Here is a 21,607-nt window from a genome sequence, read left to right as displayed (position 1 = left end):
CCTCCCCCCCCTCCCTTCCTTCAACACGTACGCGCTGGGCGTTTCGATCCCGCGTAATTCAGCCCGTCGGCGTCAACTCTCAAAGTTGAAAGCCACACACTCCATCCATCTCAGTCAAGTAGCAAATCAGATGAAGCTACTTGATTAGCGCTCCTGAGAATGAGAATGTCAGCGCCGGTTAAAATTTACGACCGAGGCCCCCGAAACCCCGCTTCCTCTCGCCGCCGGGATCCGATCGGATCAGATGAGGAAGCCCCTCGCTCGTCTCTTAGTCACCGGGTGCTTAACCGCTCCTCGCCGCCGCTAATCCGTGGCTACATCATCAGTAAACCGCACACACACGCACCGCGCACTCTGCGCGGAATTAAAAGGTCAGCTGCCAAGTGCCTGGAAAGAGCACTTGAAGGGCCGTCTGTTTGAGGACATGAAAGAGCTCCGTGTCTCTTTGACACAGGTGCGGTGACAAAAGAAGAGTGGCGACGTATAAAGGAGGACTAAATCTGTTATCTCTGCGACCAAAGAAGCAACAAACGAGCCAAACATTCACGTAGTCGGCGCTGTTTATTATTCTGAAACGATACCTTTCTGCATAATTTCCTTTTACCGCCGCGTTCCCCCCCCCTCCCCTCCGCGTATTATCCCCGTCATGGTTATTTGCCTTGATAAACCGTGTCAGTTGCGATGGCTGTGGTTTGAGCCCCGCGGGGCCCTCGTTACAGAGCGAGGCGTCAAAGAAGTGGGCGGGTGAAAAAAGAAGAAGGAGAAGAAGAAGAAGAAGAAAATGAGCTGGAAGGTGGAAGCTAAATAAAGTCAAAGCTACAGGGTATGTGTCGTAGGTCGCCCCTTCGCTGATGCTAAAGCTCCAAAAGGTTAAACACTGTCTAATCTGAGCCAATCACAAATGTTAAGATGTAAAAAATGTGGAAATGCGGTAAAGTTAAATGTCTCGTGTCAAGTTATGTCACAGAAACATGTGTGAGGACTGAACATCTCCTCTAATAGTTTAAAACTTTATCCTCCTGAGCTTTTGTTTTCTGTGCAGTTTTAATTTCTCCAAGGTATTTGGGATTATTAGGACCTAATTCTTAGGAATTAATTCACTGTATATTATAATAAAGTCATCAATATGTAGCGCAGAAGTGCAAATAATGAATTCCCAACGTCCTAAAAGGGGATTTTCTAATTAGAGAAGTTATAGCTTCTTAGTATTGATAGAATTTGTTACGTTCGCGTAATTGGTATTAAACTAGAAAAGTTAATACATATGAATAAACAGGTTTCAGCTGTGAAACTTGATGAGGTTTTGCACATTTTTGCACTTATGGTCACGTGATCGGCTGCAGAATGAATCCACTGAAATGCTCTTTTACACCAACTAGTATCTAGTTATGAGGAAAGAAGTTTAAAATGAAGCATGGAGACAGGCTTTTATTATAGGGAGGCTTTTATTTCTAATTCCCTTTCGTTTCACACCAGTACTTACCGATATATTTGCTTTCCTACCTATTATTTATTTTTTTATTTACTTCACAGCAGGTACGCACCAGCAGTCGGGCAGGATTAATAAACGCTCGGTCATGGTTGGTCAGAACGGAGAACTTAAATAGTGTTTTGCAGCTTCTTCTCCCGTATTTTCCTCTGCATATTTTAAAACCTTATCCTCGAAGTTCACGTCTCTTGTTTGCGTCATGCTGCTAACGCTCTCCGTTGTTTTGAGAGTGACACGTCAAATGTAGCTACTGCCATCTGTGGTACATCTGTGTTACTATATTTATATTGGTATAACTGGTCTTTTTGCATTTGCTTGTGTAAACCACGCCCCCGGCCATTATAAAAGTGAATACTAGCTGCTGTTAGAGGAAATACGGTATTAGCATTAAGTGGGATGTTCTGAACGATCGGTGCGCTGTAGTTTTTCAAAGTTTTAAAAATACTATGTTATTAAATAACAAAAAATAATTTAAAAAAAGACTTTCTCCTCTGTTGAGACCCGCAGATGTAGCGTTTTTACCGCTGTGCTAGGCTAATTTTTAGCGCACCTGGCCTCTGTGTTGGGATAAATTTAAAGTAATGAGTGAAGTCAAAGGTCACAAACGAGTTGTGACTGATTTGTGTTTGAAGGTTATGCAGGTTTGTGCTCAGATTTGCTTCGTGGAGTCACGTTCCCGAAAGCAAAATTGTACAGAATTGTAGCTATAAACCAATCAGCCACAACATTATGACCACTGACACGAGTTGTAAATAACATCTTGTGACAAATGTTCTGCTGGGAAACCTTTGTACCTGGTATTCATTCATATAGATGTTACTTAGACGTGTAGCATTCACCTAGACCAGACCAAAAAACGAGAAGAACAGCACAAGGTGTTGATCAAGTAACCCAAAGAGGTGGTCATAATGTTCTGCCTGACTGGTGTAGGTTTAAGGAGGATATCAGTCATGAACACAACAGAATAAAGGTTATTCTACGTGACATATAACCCCTTGACGTTCATCATCACCGTCCACCTTTAAACCAGCCTGTCGAGCAGCCCCCCCCCCCCCCCGGTTGCCAGGCAGACATCCCTGCAGGGCGACCCAGGCGGCAGGCAGCGTCTGAGCAAATAGCCTCCCTTTATCCGTATGACTCACCTACCAGTGGTGGCAGCGCGGCCCCTGGCCTCGCCTCCTTCATCAGCCTGATTCTAACGGACATGACTCCCCAGGCACAGCCGCCGCATTAGCCCCGGCCCCTCAGCCCCTCAGCCCCCCGCCCCCCCGCGTGCCCTTCCTCCTCCGGCCTCACGGCCAAACGAAAGCACGCAACCGGGGCCGAGGCCCGCTGAGGTAGGAGGTGGGAGGTTTCATGCTCTTTCAAACCATGTACGTCCACGTGATAAAGACCAGCTGTGATATTTGATCCCTGTTGTTTGTCTGGTGAGCGCGGGGGCAGATACACGGTGGACCGGCTCAAACGAAAGGCCCCGGCACTTTTATGAGTAATTGTTGAGTGAAATATTCACCTTTAAATCTCAAAATCGGGCACCTCTCCCATTGTAAAAGCTCACATGATGACCTTTTTCCACCTTTTTAGTGTTGATTTTAAAGATGGTTTGAGCCAGAGTGAGGAACTAAATGTGAGATCCTTCTGGATTTTCCCCCGGCTCTCATTTAGCCCCCCTCACTGACAAACCCATTTTCCGGAGTGTGTCCGCCTCCTCGCAGTGTTTGCCGTATAAATAGACCGAACATCTCCTCCAACAACTCGTGGAGTGTGTCAGACCTACTCTGTGTAAGAGGAACAGGAGTGGATGATACAAGCTGCTGGAGCTCTGGGATCCCTGAGTCCTTCTCCTTCTCCCTACAACAACAAGGCCGCTTTTTCTTTTTTCTTTTTTTTTTTCTAACTTTCCTCAGCGCTTTGGAGGCTAGTAATTGAAAATGGGGGGAATCTTTGTGCAGCGTCTTAATAGAGCTGTCCAGCCCTTGCAGCAAAGCGGGGTTAATAACTTTTTCCAGTTCCATTACCACCTGAGATTGGCTTCAGGTGAGTAAAGAGGATGCACTGGACAAGGGGAAGTTACCACAGGGCCTCCTCTTATCTCTGCTCTCTGCAGGCACCTCACCTGACAATCATTTACGTGACTTATTATATATGAAATGAATAAAAAAATTAAAAAAATAGACTCCTTCCTTGTGTATGTTGCACATGTGACGACGAAACTGATAAAAATATATATATATATATATACCCTATATAGTGCTATTTATAAATATAGATTATTATTATCATTTTGCATTCAATACTAAAATATGTGGGCTAATGTTAATGTGTATTTAAAGAATTTAAAAAATATATATATATAAAAAATGTCTAATCAACCAAAGATTTTGCGACCCCCCCTGCAGTGCCTCCACGAACCACTAGGGGTCGCAGACCCATTATTGAAGACCTGTGCCTTAGTGGATGGCGGATGGTGGCGGATACTTCACTGACAGTCTGTAATTAACGTGCCAGTTCACCAACCCGTCCAATTTACCCAAGTTTAGCCCGCGAACACCATCCGAGTCGCTTTATTTCTTCTTCTTTAACTTTGAGGTTCCCTGCGCGTTTATTGGCTGGATCGGTTCGATAGTTGGCATGTGCTGTTGCCACTCCATAAAATTGAGGTTTCCCGTGAAGCGGCGGTGACACTGTAATTGGTTTACTGCTGGTGATTTTGTCTCTGATTTTCCTTTGAAGGACGGGGAACATTGACGGGCAGGGAAAAAATAAGAATAAATAAATAAATAAAAAAAAAACAAGCACGCTAAGCTTCAGAGTTCATCTGTGGTGCAGATTGAAGCTTCATGCATGAGTTGTTGTTTTTTTGGTTTTGTTTTTTCTTTAAATGGAATGACGGGCTGCATTTATATCCCCGAAGCAAACCAAGTCTGGCCGTATATATATATATATATTTCAGTTTTTCTTTTCCACAGCTGTGGATTGAACCGCCTGGTCATCAAGAAAAATACAGGCTGCGCTGTCAGATATAGAGGTGCAGCCTCCTGTTATTTCTATTCGACTTTTAAAACGGGACAGAAAATAACAGTTCCAATAAAAAAAAAAAAAAAAAAAGATAAAAACGGCTTTTATTTTCTTTTAAAATGCACCTATAATCCTGCCCAAAGTGTACGGGTCTTTGTTCAGCTGCAGAAAACACTGACGTGGTACTTGACAGCTTCTCCCCATTAAAAAAAAAAAAAAGAAAATAATAATACTGTCAAACACCACAGCCATTAGCTAGATGGCATTGGTGACTAAGTCCAAGCTTTATATTCCTACATGTAATACAAATGTCAAGAGAAGCAGTAAAAATTCATTCAAAAATGAGTCATAACTTTCAGATAAAGCGACTTGTCCAGAACAGTATTACTTCTAAAAAAAAAAGCTAAACGCTCTCTTGAATATCTCCCCAGATCAAAATAATGGTTCTAAACGATGCTACACTCTATTATACATGCAAATACAAGCCTTCATTTGCTTAGAGCTTCTTTTTTGGTGTCGTTTATTGTAATTGCACATTAAATGCTCCCGTTGGATCAAAACAAGTGTCCTCACTATGATTATTAGTCTTCCAGATCACTAAGTGTCTTCCTGAGGATTACTTCATGAACACTGGGAATTACCAAGCTTTGAGCTTCGGTGATCAGATCTAGTTTTAAAGCCTCTCTGCAACCTTTCACTGGTAACCGTTAACAACTTGACTTTGGAAATTTGATTCTGGATTCGGTTTTGCTGGTGTTGTTGTGTGTTTGCCAGCGACTGTGGAGCAGAGTCTTCACTTGGTTGGCTTGTTTAGTCAAAGCACTTCCACATTGATCCGCGCCATCGATTCCTGCAGCGCTGGAAGCATCCGCGAGTCTCCTGGCTGCGTTTGATTCGCCTTTCGCTAAACAGTATTTGCCTCCTCCTGTTTAACAAGTATAAAAATAAATAAAACACAGCCGTACCTGTAAAGTACTAACTGTCAATTAATGATGGAGTTTTCAAATGGTGATGTCAAAGTTGTAATTTTAGACTATTAAATCTGACATGTGTAATTTCCCTCAAAACACAATTGCTCTGTCACTGAGTTATTTTGAAAGAGAAGAGAACAAAGGAGAGTACTTTTAGTTTTGTTTTTTTGTATAGTGGTTGTTTCAGTTTTATTTATATTTTCTCAGAAGTGTGAACTAGTCTCCACAAAATGACACAGGCTTTAAAGAATGGCTGCAAATACAGGAAATGCTTCTATATACGTGAATTTTAATCATTCTAAACATGATTTAATGTTAATGGAGATAATCTACATTATCCATATCTCCAGAAAATAAAAGGCGCTTTTGGACTCCAGTCACATACTTATAGTTCCTACGATTGTTGTTGTTGTCTGATCAGTTCTTTATTGAGATAAAAGAGAAAGTACAACATACAAACATTGATTTTTCTTCTTTTCTAACGCCCCCTACCCAACATCTGTCTCAGAGGGAACAAATTAAAACACATTTTCCGCCCACATATGACACACTTTTTACCATCTGTCATGTTGCACTGAACTTGCAGAATTTCTTGAAGACGTTTCGCCACCTATCCGGGTCCAGTTGTGTTTACTCAATGCCGTTGGATTGGTTTGGATTACCATGACCTGGATGACTGAGAACCTTCACAGACGTGTTGCACTCCAGATGTGTTCACCAATCTTTGAGCTACCTTCCACGCTCTAATCAAAACTACTTCAGGAAAGGTGTTGCCCCACTACTACCAGGTCAGGGACTGTGGTGGTCGCCAATCTCAGATCCAATGAGACCAGCCCATATAGAAAACGTCTGTGGTGTATGAGACACTAACTCCAAGTACGTCCCATAAAGTATGAGCTTAAAGGATCTCAGGAAACCTAACGAACGTTGTTCACAATTGGGAGATGAAATCGTTTTTATAGAATGAAGCTTGTCCTAAGGTAGTTAGTAGGTCTTAGACGTGCCACTCAAATTTTTCCATATTTTGTCCCAGTAAATCTAATTTATTGCAGAAAGACTCTCTTTGCCACACAGCTTCCACCAGCTGTGACTCGTGAGGGTCAGGAATTAGTTTGTAGAGTTTAGAAACCAACTCCCCGTGTTGATCCAGCTGAGAGTAATAACTTATCTGTCAGAAGCACTGAGCCCAGTGGGACACCAACAAGTCCACAAAGCTGAGCTCAAGTAAAAGTAGAAGAGGAAAACTGCAGGAAAATTCTTGGTTCTCTCCGCTGGTAGCCATTTTTTTTCATCTTAAACACATGAGCGCAACAGCGGTAGCACTTTTAAAAACCCGTGTAAACACTGGTAAAATGTTGGCGCACAGGCAGCAGCAGTTAACGTTAGCTTAAAAAAAATGGACCAATATATCATCTAGGATGATTTCAAACCAAAATCAAAGATGAACCGATCTTTTTAACACTGTAGCAACAATTAATCGCTTATGACTCAGGCCATTGTGCACCAGTTAGAAACATTAGCCTTAAAAGTGGATCTAAACATTACTCAGGTCGTTATCACAATGTGACATTACTGCACCACTTGGCAGCTGGTATGAAGTTCCAGTAAGAGCTCTGGGTACTTACTGTCAGCTGTTTGATGCTAAAGTGTTTCATTTTGGCTCTAGTTTCTTCATATCTTCATATCTTCATACATGTGATCATTTGGTTTCTTCCGTGCTGACGTGTCACCGCTGCCAAATCATTTTGTGATAATTAACAGATAATTCTCGGTGAGCTGGGTTTTAATTGGCGATTTGTTGGATGATTAACTCATGAAACCCAATAAATTTACAAGAGGGATGTATTATATTGGCAAAAGGCCTTCCTCTCTCTCTCTCTCTCGACAGTCCACTCCGAGCCGTGAATCATGTCGAAATTTGATGGCAGAGTGGACGCCATTAGACCTGATTCTGGCAGCTTCATCGCTTCCTCCAACAGCGTGAGATGTCACACCAGGCACACCGAGAACGCTGGCCAGGAACGGACCCAGTGGGGAGCAGAGCTTTCCACGTGATACCGACGTAGCTTCCAAATCCGAACACCAAGAAAGCGGCAGCTTTTCTGTCACTTTGTTTCCTCTTAATCCATCCTAACATTTTTCTGTGGTTCCGTTCGTCCTGATAGCTGAGGAGGCTGGAATCCATCGGTTCAGGGCATCGGTGAGAAGAGGGGAAAAAAAAGAAAGGAGATGGCAGGAATGATAGAGGGAGGTAGAGAGCGAGGGAGCTGACCCAGTTAGAGAAAAAAGAGAGAGATGAGGAGAGAAAGAGAGGTGATAGGAGGGGAGCTGTGTGCCAGCGTCGCCACTGTGGTTGGGGACCTGCTGGGCCATCTGGCGGCCCTGTAATTGGGTTGGGGTTTTACACCTGAGCGGCACACACCTCCGAAGAGATAGCTGAAGCAAAAAAAAAAAAAAAAAAAGAAGAAGAAAAGAAAAGGAGGAGAAGAAGAAGGTGTATTTCAGCCTTTTTTTCTCATATTTGCATTCAGTGTTTCCACCTTACGAGCTGGTAAGATTGACCGTGAGTCCGGAAAGCTGCTGACTGTGACAGGAATCTGCAGCCATTTTGTGCACATGACATTATTTAAAGCTGCAACAATATGATTACATTGTGATGACAAGTCGTCTGAAAGGAGAAAAAGGTCATATTATTATTAATAATAATAATAATTCAGCTCTATAGCAGTGACACCCAAGGACATAATAATCGCTGTGGTTTTCCATACACATAAATAAACTGATCCGCTTGTGAAAGACACCATTTTTTTTCTTCCTTTTTTCTTTTTTTATCTCTGAAGCGGACTCCCCGCCGCGAGGCACTGCAGACAATGAAGATAACGCGGAAGTTGTCATCTCACGCTCCAATGGGCAAGTTGTCATTAAAGGCGCAAATACGAGCTGAATTAATGTTTGAACCGCGGCAGCGACGCGAGCTCGCACCGGGGGGTCGGTCCTCCGCGCTCGCCGGTCGTCTTTTTCTTTTGACATTTTCCGCCGAGGGACCGAGGCACGGTCGAACGTTCCGTCATCCGGCCTCCGATTCACTCAACCGGTGTCATTTACATAAACGTTTGCGCCCACCGCCTGATGATCATCTTTTCAAAACCGTAGCTCGGTTGCCGAACACGGTGAAGCCTCGCGTTTGCATCACACTTGGAAAATAACGAGTGAAAGCCTCCACCTCCCCGCAACAGGTCGTGATCAATTCTTTTTCTATAGAAGAAGCCTCCCACATGCACTCCGCGGAGCATCATTGTGCTCCCTAAAAGTCCTCGCCTCTGTTGAAGTATCTCTGTCATTGCCAAGCGTGCCTCTCAATGGATCAGCCCCCACACTAACCTTGCAGCGTTTCAAAGGGAGACCGGAGGGAGACCGAGCGAACATGGACACGCGTAGGCGTCCACGCAGCCGAAAGGGGGGGAGGTTGAGAGGGTCGAGGAAACCGACGGCTGCTTGGTTCGTGTGAAGCTGAATTATCTTCAATGGATCGTCTTTTTCCTCCTCTGCTTTCATTACGTGTTCAGGCCCCAGGCTCTGCACTCTTTTTTTTTTTTTTTTTAGTTTCCTCCAGCAGGTAGCCGCATGACATCTCTCAAAAATATCCGTTGGTGATAGACAAAGATGTTGTTAAGGGCGTGTTAGCCGAGTGTTAATATCGCAGCTGGAGAGTGTAGTCGTGTCAGTGCAGCTGACTGCGAAAAAAAAAAATAAAAATACTGCGACTTAGAATCAGTTTTATTCACGTTTAGTAAGAGATTTAAACTTGGTCTAACACTTTGATTCATCTAAAGATTTTTTTAGTGTTTCAGTTTATTGCAGTTGTTGCACTGATGTCACATTTGGACGAGTCCTGAATGTCCTGCGTGATGTTTGTCTTGGATGGATATCAGCTCTTACTTGGTGTCCAGAGAGATGCTCATTTACGCTGCTTTGTGAATGCCTCACAGCGAGAAGAGTTTGCATGTTCTCCTTGTGTCTCCCTGGGTTCTCCTCACGGGTACGACCTCTGTCCTCCCACCGTCCAAAGTCATGCTCGTTAGGTGATAACTGGTGAATCTAAATTTGCAATAGATGTGTGTGTGTGTCCCATTCCTTGGAGGACAAACAGTGAATGAATGAAACTTAGTCAGACTTAGTCAGATTGTTATGTGCACCATCTCTTATTAGTTTATGAGCCTTGGATTATCTCAGCCTGCAATTGGATAGTCCGAAAATCTGTCAGAACCAAATTCAACTCCTACTCCTGTTATTCTTCTGCCCCATCACCGCATAAAGTCCACCCACAAAACATCTGCAGATGAGGAAGATCATCTGGCTTCCACTTCCTCCATTAGGGCCCCAGGACAGATTTCATTAGTTTGGACTGGAGGAGGAAGCCTACCTACCTACGTCCCCAGGATGTAGGATCTCCATTGATGGCTGCACAGAGATGAAGATCTCCAAATGCTAAACAAGCCTTTTTGAGATATTTGCTTGTAAGCAGGTTAATACTCAATAATTAATAATGTTCAGTTGCGACACAACACCCAAAACAATGAGGTGCCATTATCAACCGGTGATTCATATTAGCTCTGCTTCCTAGATACAACTATCAGCAAGTCATAAAGAGAACAAACGATCTGTTACATCACTGGCAACGCAAACACAGATACGTTATGTTAAAGACAAACGTGATTGAAGTTCTCTTGGCAGCCCCTGATATGAGTTGTCATGTTGGTGTCATTCTTTGTATGTCCAACATCTTCACTGTCCAGTCCCACCTTTATTTTGTGCAAGGAAAGCAACCCGCCCGTTTTCTGGTTGCTTGGATGGTGCCAGAAAATAATCCCTCTTTGGCTTTTTAGCAAACAGTTGTGGACTGGAGTACCTGGCTGAGCCCAAAGCACCACAGTGGTCAGCAGGTGCTTTTTCGGTGGTTTATTTTTTCCAAGACCGTTTCAAGCACCTCTGAGCTGAACCACGAGTGTCTTACGGTTTATTTTCTGCCAGTCAACTCATCCCGCTGGCCTGCGGTCAGTCTGAGAGTCATTATCCCAGCTAGGGGTTGTGCCTCTACCGGCCAACTAGCTGGTCGGCCGCCACTGGGCCCTGCTTCCTGCTTCCTGCTCAGCCTCTACCTCTTTTCTTTCACATCCTAAGAGTTAGTTTATCTGCCTTTAACAAGGTTCTCAACCAATAATCCCTTAATTTCCCATTAATAATACGTTTAGTTATTAAATACTGGGAATAATAACCCGTCGAAGTTTATCCAGGTTAGCAGCTTCCTGTTCATCCGTGCGCTTTCCGTTTCTAGTCGGGAGATAAAACACCTTCAGCGAAGTCTTTTGTGCTCAAGAAACTAAAAGGAAAGTGTCAGTGTTGAGTCACGGTTCAGTGAGTCCTTTAATGGTGTAGAAATGTTCTAGCCCTTCAAACTAGCAGCAGCAGCTCAGTTGATCCTATGGTGCAGCTGGTCAGGACGTGTTCAGGAATCATATTCACTCTGTTGCTCTGCAGTTGTTATTTGAATTTCCTCCAAAAAAAAAATAAAAAAATGTCTGTTGCACATCATGTAACGTACCGACATGATGAGCAGGAGTATTGATTCAAGTGCGGAAACATGGGGCTTTGTTTGGCGTATTTTACCTCGGCCTGCTGTGAGTCACCCATAGAAATCTTGCTCTAATTGCTTTTTGTTTGTGATTATTTGGTTTTTAAAGCACGTCGTTGTTCTGACGTAGAGATCAAACAGTCGGAAAAGTATATTTTTTTGCAGCTTTTGGATTGAGGTAAAGTATCTTCTTCCAAAGTGAAGCCAGGTGCATTCAGTGGCTAGTTCGTCTTTTTTAGGACATGTGGATGTTAAAGATGCAGCAGTGATAACGTAGATTTTAAAGAACAAGGGTCAGATTGGCTGGAAAACAATGAGATAAGAGAAACTGAAAGTCAACAAGACAATTTATAGCACAAATAAAGACTCGGAGGGATATTCACAGCTGTTTTACTACTGATGAAGACGACGATGCCATCTCAGTTGACTATATTTGTTTCAGGAATGTCGCCATAATTGTTATTGCCTTTGGTTTGAAGTAAAATGTCAACATTTGCAGCAGAAACTATAAATGCATATTAACGTATATTAAGCATTTTTCCCCATTGCCTCATGGTTCCAACACAAAGAGCACAACACACCGGCGCTCAGTCGACTCTGTGCAGAGTCTGTAACTGGTTGTTACCGCGGCTTTTTGTCGAAATGTCTCAGTGAGAATTTTAAAGATTTTAAGGAAGCATTGCAGCCACATTGAATTCCCAAATTGGCCGGGAAACAGTCAGAGATAAGTCAGAAAGGAGAATAATACGAGTACAAAACCACTGGAGTGAAGCAGCACAGCTGTCAAAATAGGAGCCTCTGGCCGAGATGTGATTGTGAAGACCGCGGTAAATAAACTAAGAGGGAATGAAATGGGTCCATTGCTTCCAAATAAAGAGTCCACATGAACCTTAAAGTGGTGAAATTCAGGTAATTGAAGAGACACTTTGCATCTCTAATGAAATTGAGGCCCGAGTTGCTTGGCTGCCTTGCAAACCTAATTTTAAACATTTGGAGACAAAACTCCCCGGAGCTTTGCCTCCCTTGTGTTTTTTTTTTTTTTTATTTTTTAAAGATTGTATTCGGATGAATTGCCACAAAGTTCTGTTTTCAGCACTTTGAGGATTAGAAATAAGTATGACCGGAGGCAACTCTGAAGGGTTACGTTTAGATCTATCAATTACACATGAAGCTCTCAGAGGAAGTTCGACAGCCTCTATGTGAAACAACGAGATGAATGGAAAGATATGAGCTGAATGAGCAGTGACTGTGGCAGAGGAAGGAAATTAGGCCATCAGTCTTCACTGTGTACTGGTTTCGTTTAGTGGGCCATTATCCTCTTGGATTGCTATGGTGACAGAGCCAAATTACAACCTGCACAGCAAGAGTAGACAATAAATAGTTCCCCTCCGCTGTAGAATTGTTATGGCGCTGCAGCTTCGCCCGACTGTCGTGTGTCATGATCCCGACTCGTAACAGGCTGGGAAATAAAGGAAAGAGGCGCAGCTAACGGGGTTTGAAGTGATGGATAAAAATCACAACCTGCCTGGAGCTTTTCAAATAAAGTGCGTCTGTTTTACTTTCCATTTGAAGTCTGCGTTGAGGACAACAAATAAAAAGAGTAGCCGGCAAATACACCTGCAAAAAAAATTTAAATTTAAGCCATCCGTTTTGCACACAAATACAAAAGTGAGCCGCCACATGTGCAGTGGCTCCTGCAGAGCTCAGGGGAGGTAAAGTGCTTCTTGTTCGCTCCACCCTTGCACATTTCCTCCTATCTCCAGCCCCCGGCCCTCTTCTCAAACCACCACCAGACCAGATTTTTATACGCAATCCCTTTCAAAAATAAATAAAAACACACAGAAACACACTTTATTCTATTGCATGCATGAGTTGGAGAATGATCAAGCTCCTCCTGACTAACTCCTAAAAGAAAGAATACGAAGCTCCTGCTGAGTGTGTGTTGATTACATGGTAGAAGTAGTGGACGAACGTCTGTACCTGGTATTCATTGGTGTGGATGTTACTTAGATATGTAGCACCCACCTAGACCAGACCAGGCCCATCCCCACCCCACAGCAATCACACTCCTTGGCGGCCTGACACAGACACAAAAACAGCTAACGAACAACTCAAAAAACTATGAAGAACATCGCAATTTGTTGATCCGGCCTCCAAACTCATCACGTATCTGTACGACGAGGCCCCTCCCCTCAAACCATAGCAACGCCCCCACTAACAACATCCTGTTTCCAGACACCACAGGACACCCTTAGACGATCCATGCCCATTCTCTGTTGAGTCACAACTGTTTTGGAAACATTACACAGTATTTCGGAAGGTGGTCATAATGTTACGCCTGATCCATTGTGAGCGAGGCGCCCACCTGTGTGTAAAGTAAATACACCTGGGGTTGTGCAAACAGCTGGGTGTGATGAGAGTCTACTTGTGCAACGTTTCCAGCCGTACTTTAAGTTTGATCGGTGTAAAAGCAGAATTTAAATCAAGCCCGAAGGAGGTCTGCGTTGTGCGAGAGTAATAAATAACCATTTTATCTTTGCTCCGCGATGTTAATCTGGAGTCTAAGCAGTGAGTGAGTAGCTTTGTTCTGAATTCAACACGTCGGCCAATTCATCCTGGAACCCAGCTGATGTTTACTCAGGCTGAGCCAGCAGCTGCTCACACGGTCTGCGTCAGCTCAGTCATCTGACGAGGCGCGCTCGCCGTCTTTGACATGCATCTGTCACAGCAGCAAAACAAAATTTAAAAAAAAAAAAAAAACCTCTGTCTGTTTCCCATCCCTTTTTTCTCTTTTCTCCACTCGTGCAGCATCTGCCTGGCCGCTCCAGCTCCGCCAAGATGAATGAGAGTCGAAGGGAAGCGCTGGCAGCGGCGGCCCCCGCGCCCACCACCGCCTCCTCCTCCACGGCTGGCTCCAACACCACCAACATGGCCGGCCCCGGCACGGGGGAGAAGGATGAAGCCTTCTCCAAGCTGAAGGATAAATTCATGAACGAGCTGAACAAAATCCCACGTGAGTTTAATCAGCAGCTACTTAAAATCTCCAACATTCACTAGTTCCAGTCTATCAAAAAATCAAGCTTTTTCTTCATTTTCTTTAAGTTTTGGATTGATTCTGGGATATTTTCTTACAATTTTCTTAAATTTTATAGCAGCTAATAAAAAAAAAATCCTTTTAATCCACTATGTACTTTTATCTGGGTCTCAACACAATGAGATGCACATGTTGTTGAGTAGGGGTGGGTATCGGTAAGGACTTCACGGTGCGATACATATCACGATATCTGAGTCACGATACGATACATTATGTGATATTATGGTATTGCGATATATTGCAATATTCTACATAGTTCACTGGGAAATTTTAAATGTGAAAATTAAACTGTCCTGATCGTTAAACTTGACTTTTCTGCAACGTTTGTCTGAAAATTCTGGTTTCAGAACATAACTACATTGCGACAGAAGTGTTTGCGCATTAAATATATGATAGATTGTGGTTTCTTTCAGCCTGCTCTGAAATGTGTGGTAGCTTTAGCAAACTGTGTCCAGCATGTGTTAGTTTTTAAGGAGAATTGTTTTAACTTTGACGTTACCTCTGGGTGGTGGCGTGTGAAGTGTCCTCAAGTTCCTAATAGAAACAGAAACAGAAACGCCTTTATTCTCATTATGTACATGTTACAACGAATGATACATCTGTTCACAGAGTTAAGACGTTAAGAAATATAAAATATACTGCACGAGAATTTAAATATATTCAGGTGGGTTTTTATCATTAAGTGTATATACTATGGACAAACCCATTGTGACGTCACCCATTGGGTTCTGAACCTCAAAAATGAAGCCTAAAATGGGCGGATATTCCAAATATGGACATGGGGGTCATGTCAGATATTGAAACCCGTCCACCCAACTCTCCGCTACCTGTTAGCTTAGGCTACTGCCTGTCACTCAAAACGGTAATGCCCTTAATTATGCAGAATTTTTAAACCTTAATAAAAAATAAAATAGTCAGTTAGAAAGAAAATGAACCCTCCGTACAGTTGTCATGAATAGTGAAATAAACTATCGAGACCAAAATAATTTTTTGTACCACCCTGTAAACATGTTAAATATTGCTGTAAGGATTTTTGTCATTTTGGAGCCTCAAGTGGCCACTCTAGTTTTTTGCACCTCCACATGAGCTTCATCGTTCAGACCTGGAGGTTGCCGCTTGTTTTTTATTGGATAAAACCAATTATTAGACTGGTGGTGTGAATTTTTGTGGATGTGTATCGCCCCCTAGTGGACAGGAGGTCAAACAGGTGTTTTTTTTATTTTTTATTTTATTACTTCTTGCAGATTTCTGCAGTTATATCCATCTCCTTTACACCTGACTTTTCAGATTTCCTAATCAGATGTTGCTTGTGATAATTCGTGGAGTTAGAAACCTCAAAAAAAATCTCTCAAAAATACTTTTTTCTGCATAATTTAAGACTGACAATAAATAAGAGCTGGTCTCATTTGACTTGAGTCAGTAATATAATAAAATAATCAACAAGGAGTGGGAAGCGCTCCTCATCATGAGTCACCTCTTTCTCAGCAGCCTTACAACAACCGCATGTGACAAACCAATAATTACACCCCTTATTATTTAAAAATGAATCCTTCAGAGGAGAAGAAGCCGTCCAGGATGATCGGGGCGTAACCGTGACATTCAGCCGAGGTTGAGAGTGAACTTCTGTGGCTGACGAGCGGTAAACAAGCCGACGTCGCCCCTGATCTTTGACAAAGACTCCCAGTGAATCAAGTGGACTAATTATTTGCTTATTCATCTTTTGTTGCGCTCGTTCTGAGTCAGACAGTTTGAGTATTTCATGTGCTGAATGGCAACGAGATTGAATTGTCTTAGCAAATTATGTTATGAAAGGAGTAATCGCATTTGAAGCAGGGAATAAACATCTGGCAACGATAATTCAAATCTCTGACATGATAAATCACTAAATTGTGCAGCTTTTATTTATTTTTTTTCTCATGCTTTCAGTCAAAACTGTCTCTCTACTTTGACATTATTCAACACCTCCCTAAACCTTCTAACCAAGCGCTTCCACATCCACATGTTTTAGCCTGGAGATTTTTTTTTTTTCGCAGTATTAAGTATGTGAGAATGCGGTTGTCATTGTGTCATTCAGGATAAAGCACTGCCTGGAGATCCAAGGTTTTTTGCGTTCAGCAGAAATCTAAATATAGATATATATCCACAGGCTCACGCAGAGGTAATATTCTCAACAGGAAATGTCTCCCGTGGAAGGGAGGCCCTATTTCTCCTTCGCCAAACGACACCACCAGTCATATTATTCCCCCCATTCCAGAGATTTAATAGCGCGTGTAGTCGGCATGAAAAATTCCTCCTTCTACAAGAGACGCACCAGGCGGCGTATTCACCAAAATAAAAGCCATGATTTATATTCAAATAGCCTTGGCTGCGTGTGGGCTTAAAACGAGACACTGATGGAAAATTGGAAACGTGGATTTTCGGTGCAATATTCAGCTTTTTTCACCTCTGGCTCAGAATCCAAACACCTGGCACAGATGCAGGGTACCAATGCAAGTATGGAAAAGTATGCGATTTTATTTTATAAATTTCCAGGTCTGGAAAAGTATGGTAAAATAAAACTAGTGTATGGAAAAATATTCGTGTTTCCAAGACTGTTACCACTGTTCTACACTGTTCAGTTTTTTAATTGTGAATATCTAAAAAAATATATGAATTAATAATTTATTTTTTTCGTGAATGTAGTCCAAATCAACTTTTTAAAACAACATTCACAGTCTCAGGGAGTGAGTGTATTAGTATATTCTCTAAATTCTCCTCGTCTATTCTTTCCAAAACAAACCGTTAAAATAAGCTAGCGCTAACGTTTGCGATGTTTTGCCTCCAGCTAAGCCCCGCCCCTCAAAGCATGTTGCACTGTTTACAAACTGTGAAGTGGTCTATTGGAAAATGTAAACTCTCCGACAACTCGCTCACTCAAGTTATAATTAGTTTAATTTATGATTTATTAAATTATTTTTGTATTACTTACTTTAGTTACTTGTTATAAAGTGTTTGAATACTTATTTGATGTCTAAGAATGACAACTTAAAATAAAAAAAATAAAAAAAACATGCACAGAATTTATCTTAAACTTATTTGTACGAGTTACATTACCTAGCTATAATCTTCTAGAAATTATTTGATAACGTGAAGGCATATATATTAATTCCACATTTTACTTACACAATACACAGCTATTTACTCAAATGCCAAGAATTAGATTTATTTTATTTATTTTTTTATTGAGAAGTCTGCAAATTAGGGTCTGGAAAATGTATGGAATTTTGAAATTTCAACAATGTAGGAACCCTGACCTGGTCTTCTCCAGACAATCTTTCACATTTGGTAGCGACAGAGCAGATGGTTTGTTTCCTTTTGTTTCCACTTTTAATCTTTTACAACTAAGCCAGAGCTTCTTTCGTTTTGGTGCCCGAGGAAGAAAAAGTAACAGCGGGGTAACTTTCTCTCAGCTCATCCCCTCAGTCAAAAGCAGAGACTTTGCTCCCCGGTGCTGCCGAGCCGATGATGAATGTCCAAAGACTTGTTTACTCTGAGGAATATCGATACTGTCTGGAGGAAGTCGGGCAGAGAATTTAACGAGAACACGTGACAGGTAGAAGCTGCTGCATGGGGTCTTCTGTCGGGTTTATAACCCAGTTTAAGCCCTGCAGGCTTTGAGGGTGGCCACTTGGAGCTGCCACACTGGCCTCACTCATGGCAGAGTTTCTGTCAGTCATCACGTCCCTGAGCCGGGGATATTGCCTCCAGCTCCGTCTGTGACTCAACGGCTTCATAGTGTGAAAAAGAGAAACTTTATTCCAGCCTTTGACTCAATTAGTTTCTTTATTTTAGTTATTCGAGACCTGTTTTGAGGAAAGAGTGCCTCAGTTTGGTGAAGTTTTTTCACAAATAAATGATTCTTTCAAGGTCTTCAGATTCTCTTTGACACATTCTGAAGAGCTGCAGCTGTTTCTCTATTAATCTGATTAGTTTATAATATCAAGAATAATAGTGGCAAATTTCCATCACAAGTTCCCAGAATGCAAGCTGTGTCTTTAACCAAAGAAACCAAAGCTATGAAAAGATGTAAGATGTAATTTAATTGTAACAGCGCGGTTGTGTGGCTCAAATCGTGTCTGGAGTGAGCTTTGTGATCGCCCTGTGAGTGCTCAAGGCTCCGTCTGTACTTTATAATCGCACTTTCATCGAACAGAACGCATTGCCTGTGAGTAAAAACCAGCGTATTGGATTTCTTGGTTAGTTTTCTAAACACTCAAGGCTTTGCTTCCCGATAACAATTAACCTCTGAACACGGAGGCTGTTTGATCCATGACCGCCGGCCCCAACATCCATTAATCCAAATAACACAGAGAAGCAATTGACATTTCAGGGAAATAAAGAACTACTTTACCTTTTTTTTCTGCTGATTTTTAATATTTATTATTATCAGGAGTTTTGTGGTTTTAGGCTTTAAAAAGAACTGTGCAAACAAAGTCTAAAAATGTCTTATTTAATGAAATCCAGACATCTGACTTTACCTCCGTCTTCCCATGTTAGCAAACTAAGCATCATCTTCCAACAGGAAGTAGTAGTTTTTGAAAAAAAACAAACAAAAAAAAATATCAATGTCCTCATATGTGGACACTGGGATTATTTCATTGTTTATATTATAACAAAGTCACCAGAAATGTGACAAAATATAAAACTGTTTATTTCTAATACCAACTAACAATGAAGTCCCAACGCCCTTAAACGAGTTCTTGCTAATTAGCGAAATTGTAGCTCTTTGCTATTGATAAAATTTGTTAAATTTGCGGGTCGTATCAAACTAGAAACGTTAATAAGCATAAATAAATAACGGTTTTAACCGTAGAATTTGATGGAGTTTTGGTCCTCATCCACTTTTGTCCTGTGGTCATCTGTACTTAATACCTATAAAGTGTCCACTAACGAGGACAATGAGTTGAAATGAAGCAGAATAAGCTGCAATAAAACTTAATATCCACATATCAGGACGGAGGGTCTCAGTTGGTTAATAAATTGTCTTTATGTGCTCTTACCTATTAGAACACAACATTAAAACCACTGAAAATGTTCCGTTGGGAAACTTCTAAACCTGACATTCATGTGGATTATTTAGAGCACCCACCTAGACCAGACCAGACAACCTTTACCCCACAGCAATGACACTCACAAAAACGTTTAGGAAAAATTTAGGAACTACTGAAAAAAACATGAAACATGGCCTCCAAATTCACTAGATCCCCAACTGATGGCTCCTCCCCTCAACCCTCAGGACCAAAGGAACAAGGAACAAGAGAGATCTACACAATATTAGGAAGGTGGTCATAATGTTTTGCCTGATCTGTGTAGATGTAACTCGTCTCATCTTATCTGGCTCTGTGACTGCTCACAGTCACCAGACAGCAGAGATTATGAAAGGGGATTACGGTGGTGGATCTGCAGAGCCTCCCTGCTGCTTCTCTCTGACCTCGCTTTACAAAGATTTGCCACAAGGCACCCGATCAATTTTCAGGCAGCAACAGCCGAACATCTGGAGAACTAATCTGACGTCTCTACATGAGAAGGTTTTGGTGTCAGTGATTCGTATAAATACTACGAGGTCTGGATTCTAAATAGTTGCTGTTTTACTGGAAAGTAAAATGTGAGCGTCTTTATTACTTGAGTCAAAATAAACATTTTATGGCGCTCATATCAGTGAAACTGCTCTAACGAAGTGATGAGAACATAAGAAAACAACAACAACGCCGGCTTGGTTCCTTAAATTACTTTTTTTAGTTTTGTCTCTCACATGAAAGGACAGAAAAGCCCTATAATCTTGTTGCAGCTCTTTCCGAAAGATGGATGAAAATAAGACTGACCCGGCAACACAACTCAGCTCCCAGAGCTTATTCAGAGCCACTCTAGATAATGCGTTTGATTCCACCAGACAAGCTTGTTTCAGAACAAGTATCCCAGGATCGTGTCTCTACTCTGCTTTGCAACTGGCCTGCTCTCGGTGGAGGCTGCATCGAGCTGAACAAACTGACTCAAAACACCTTGAGCACACAGCATCCTACTGCATTAATAAAAATCAGGTTTTCTCTTGCTAAAGGGAGGAAACACTTGTAAATTGTTTAAAATGGCCTAATTTGCAAGTCAACGAAACACTGCTTCTAAAAAATAAATAAATAAATAACACAACACAATCAAAATGCAATGCAATTTACAATCATGTTGGTGCTTTAAGCAAATCTTCAGCATACTAATGTGCACATTTTGTAGTATTGAAACAAAGCCACTGATGGTTTCCGCTGTGAGACTTAACCCTTTATGGGGTGAGGAACCATATATGATAACTTTAGCACACATTTTTAAATAGGTTCATGTGCCTCTTACTGAGATTTAGAAGCATTTGGTTTTCATTGAACCAATCAGAGAAGGTCTAATCAGGGTCTACTGTGGTCTACAAGGTCCACCTCGCATGAGCATAACAGTTTTATCAGGTGCAATGAATAAGAAGCCTCACAATGTTGGCTAATATAATAAAGTGTCTGAATCAGAACTTATGTCCTAATGTTCTAATATCCAGAGGTACGGTTGGGTTAAGGCTAACTGTTTTCGTAGTTTCGTGGTTGTTTTTACTTTTTCTGAATAAGAGTCTCTGAGGTCCAAGCTAGATGAACTGAATAAGAGTGGAGCAGTGACCACAGAAACTCTTGTTTTATACGACAACGTGAACACACCGAACTCTCAGGACTCTGGCTTCAGCTCAACAGATGTCCTGCATTGTGTTAATGGAACATAATAGAAATTCCTTATCTGACTGAATCACAAAGGAGCAGCAGCAGCGTTTTAAATTAAAATCTTATTTTGCCACGAAAGGAGGAACCCACTCAGTGGTCATTACCATCAGATTGCGTGAGTGAGAGCGCGATAGTTGCAGATAGCTGGGTGATGATGACGCTCCCCGCTGCAGTCGTATTGTTTGCTTAAACAAGCCACAGCGGGGAAAGGGCAACGGGCAGAGTGTTGCTCTCGTGAGCATAACGAGATATAATGTCAAGGTTAATTGACCAACAGGATCCTGTCACACTGGATTAGCGTGGATATAACCCAGACGTAATATAACCCATACGCATCCAGGCGTGATGTATCCATCAAACTCCATCCAGTTCGTGAAAGCTTTCTCTGTGAAGTGCTCCGTGTTATCTGGGGAAGTAGAAGAGGGTGAATCCAACGCAGCAGGTTTTTGCACCTTTTTCTGCAAACATGGCGCCTCTAATTTAAACCAAAGTACTTTACTTTGCTCTCCATGTTTCCAGTTGTCCTCTGCTTTCTCCTCATGATCTTCTTGCCACTCTGCCATGCACTCCATGGTTGTTCAGTTTTCTCATGGTGAATTCATGAATATTAACATTAGC

General features: G+C 42.0%; 1 protein-coding gene across 5 annotated transcripts in view; it reads left to right on the top strand.

Moving 5' to 3' along the window:
- syt1a (synaptotagmin Ia) overlaps window positions 1-21,607 on the top strand; it is a 191,750-nt gene that overhangs the window by 125,186 nt on the left and 44,957 nt on the right. For all 5 annotated transcript variants that reach the window (XM_047575281.1, XM_047575285.1, XM_047575282.1 and 2 more), the window contains one exon: window positions 13,919-14,123. In XM_047575281.1, coding sequence (XP_047431237.1) covers window positions 13,949-14,123 — 175 coding nt within the window. In that variant the 5' untranslated portion in view covers window positions 13,919-13,948. The remainder of the gene's footprint in view (window positions 1-13,918; window positions 14,124-21,607) is intronic.

The sequence above is a fragment of the Mugil cephalus genome, chromosome 22 (genome assembly GCF_022458985.1).
Source record: "Mugil cephalus isolate CIBA_MC_2020 chromosome 22, CIBA_Mcephalus_1.1, whole genome shotgun sequence".
Classification (NCBI taxonomy): Eukaryota; Metazoa; Chordata; class Actinopteri; order Mugiliformes; family Mugilidae; genus Mugil; species Mugil cephalus.
This window is presented reverse-complemented; position numbering and strand designations above follow the sequence as displayed.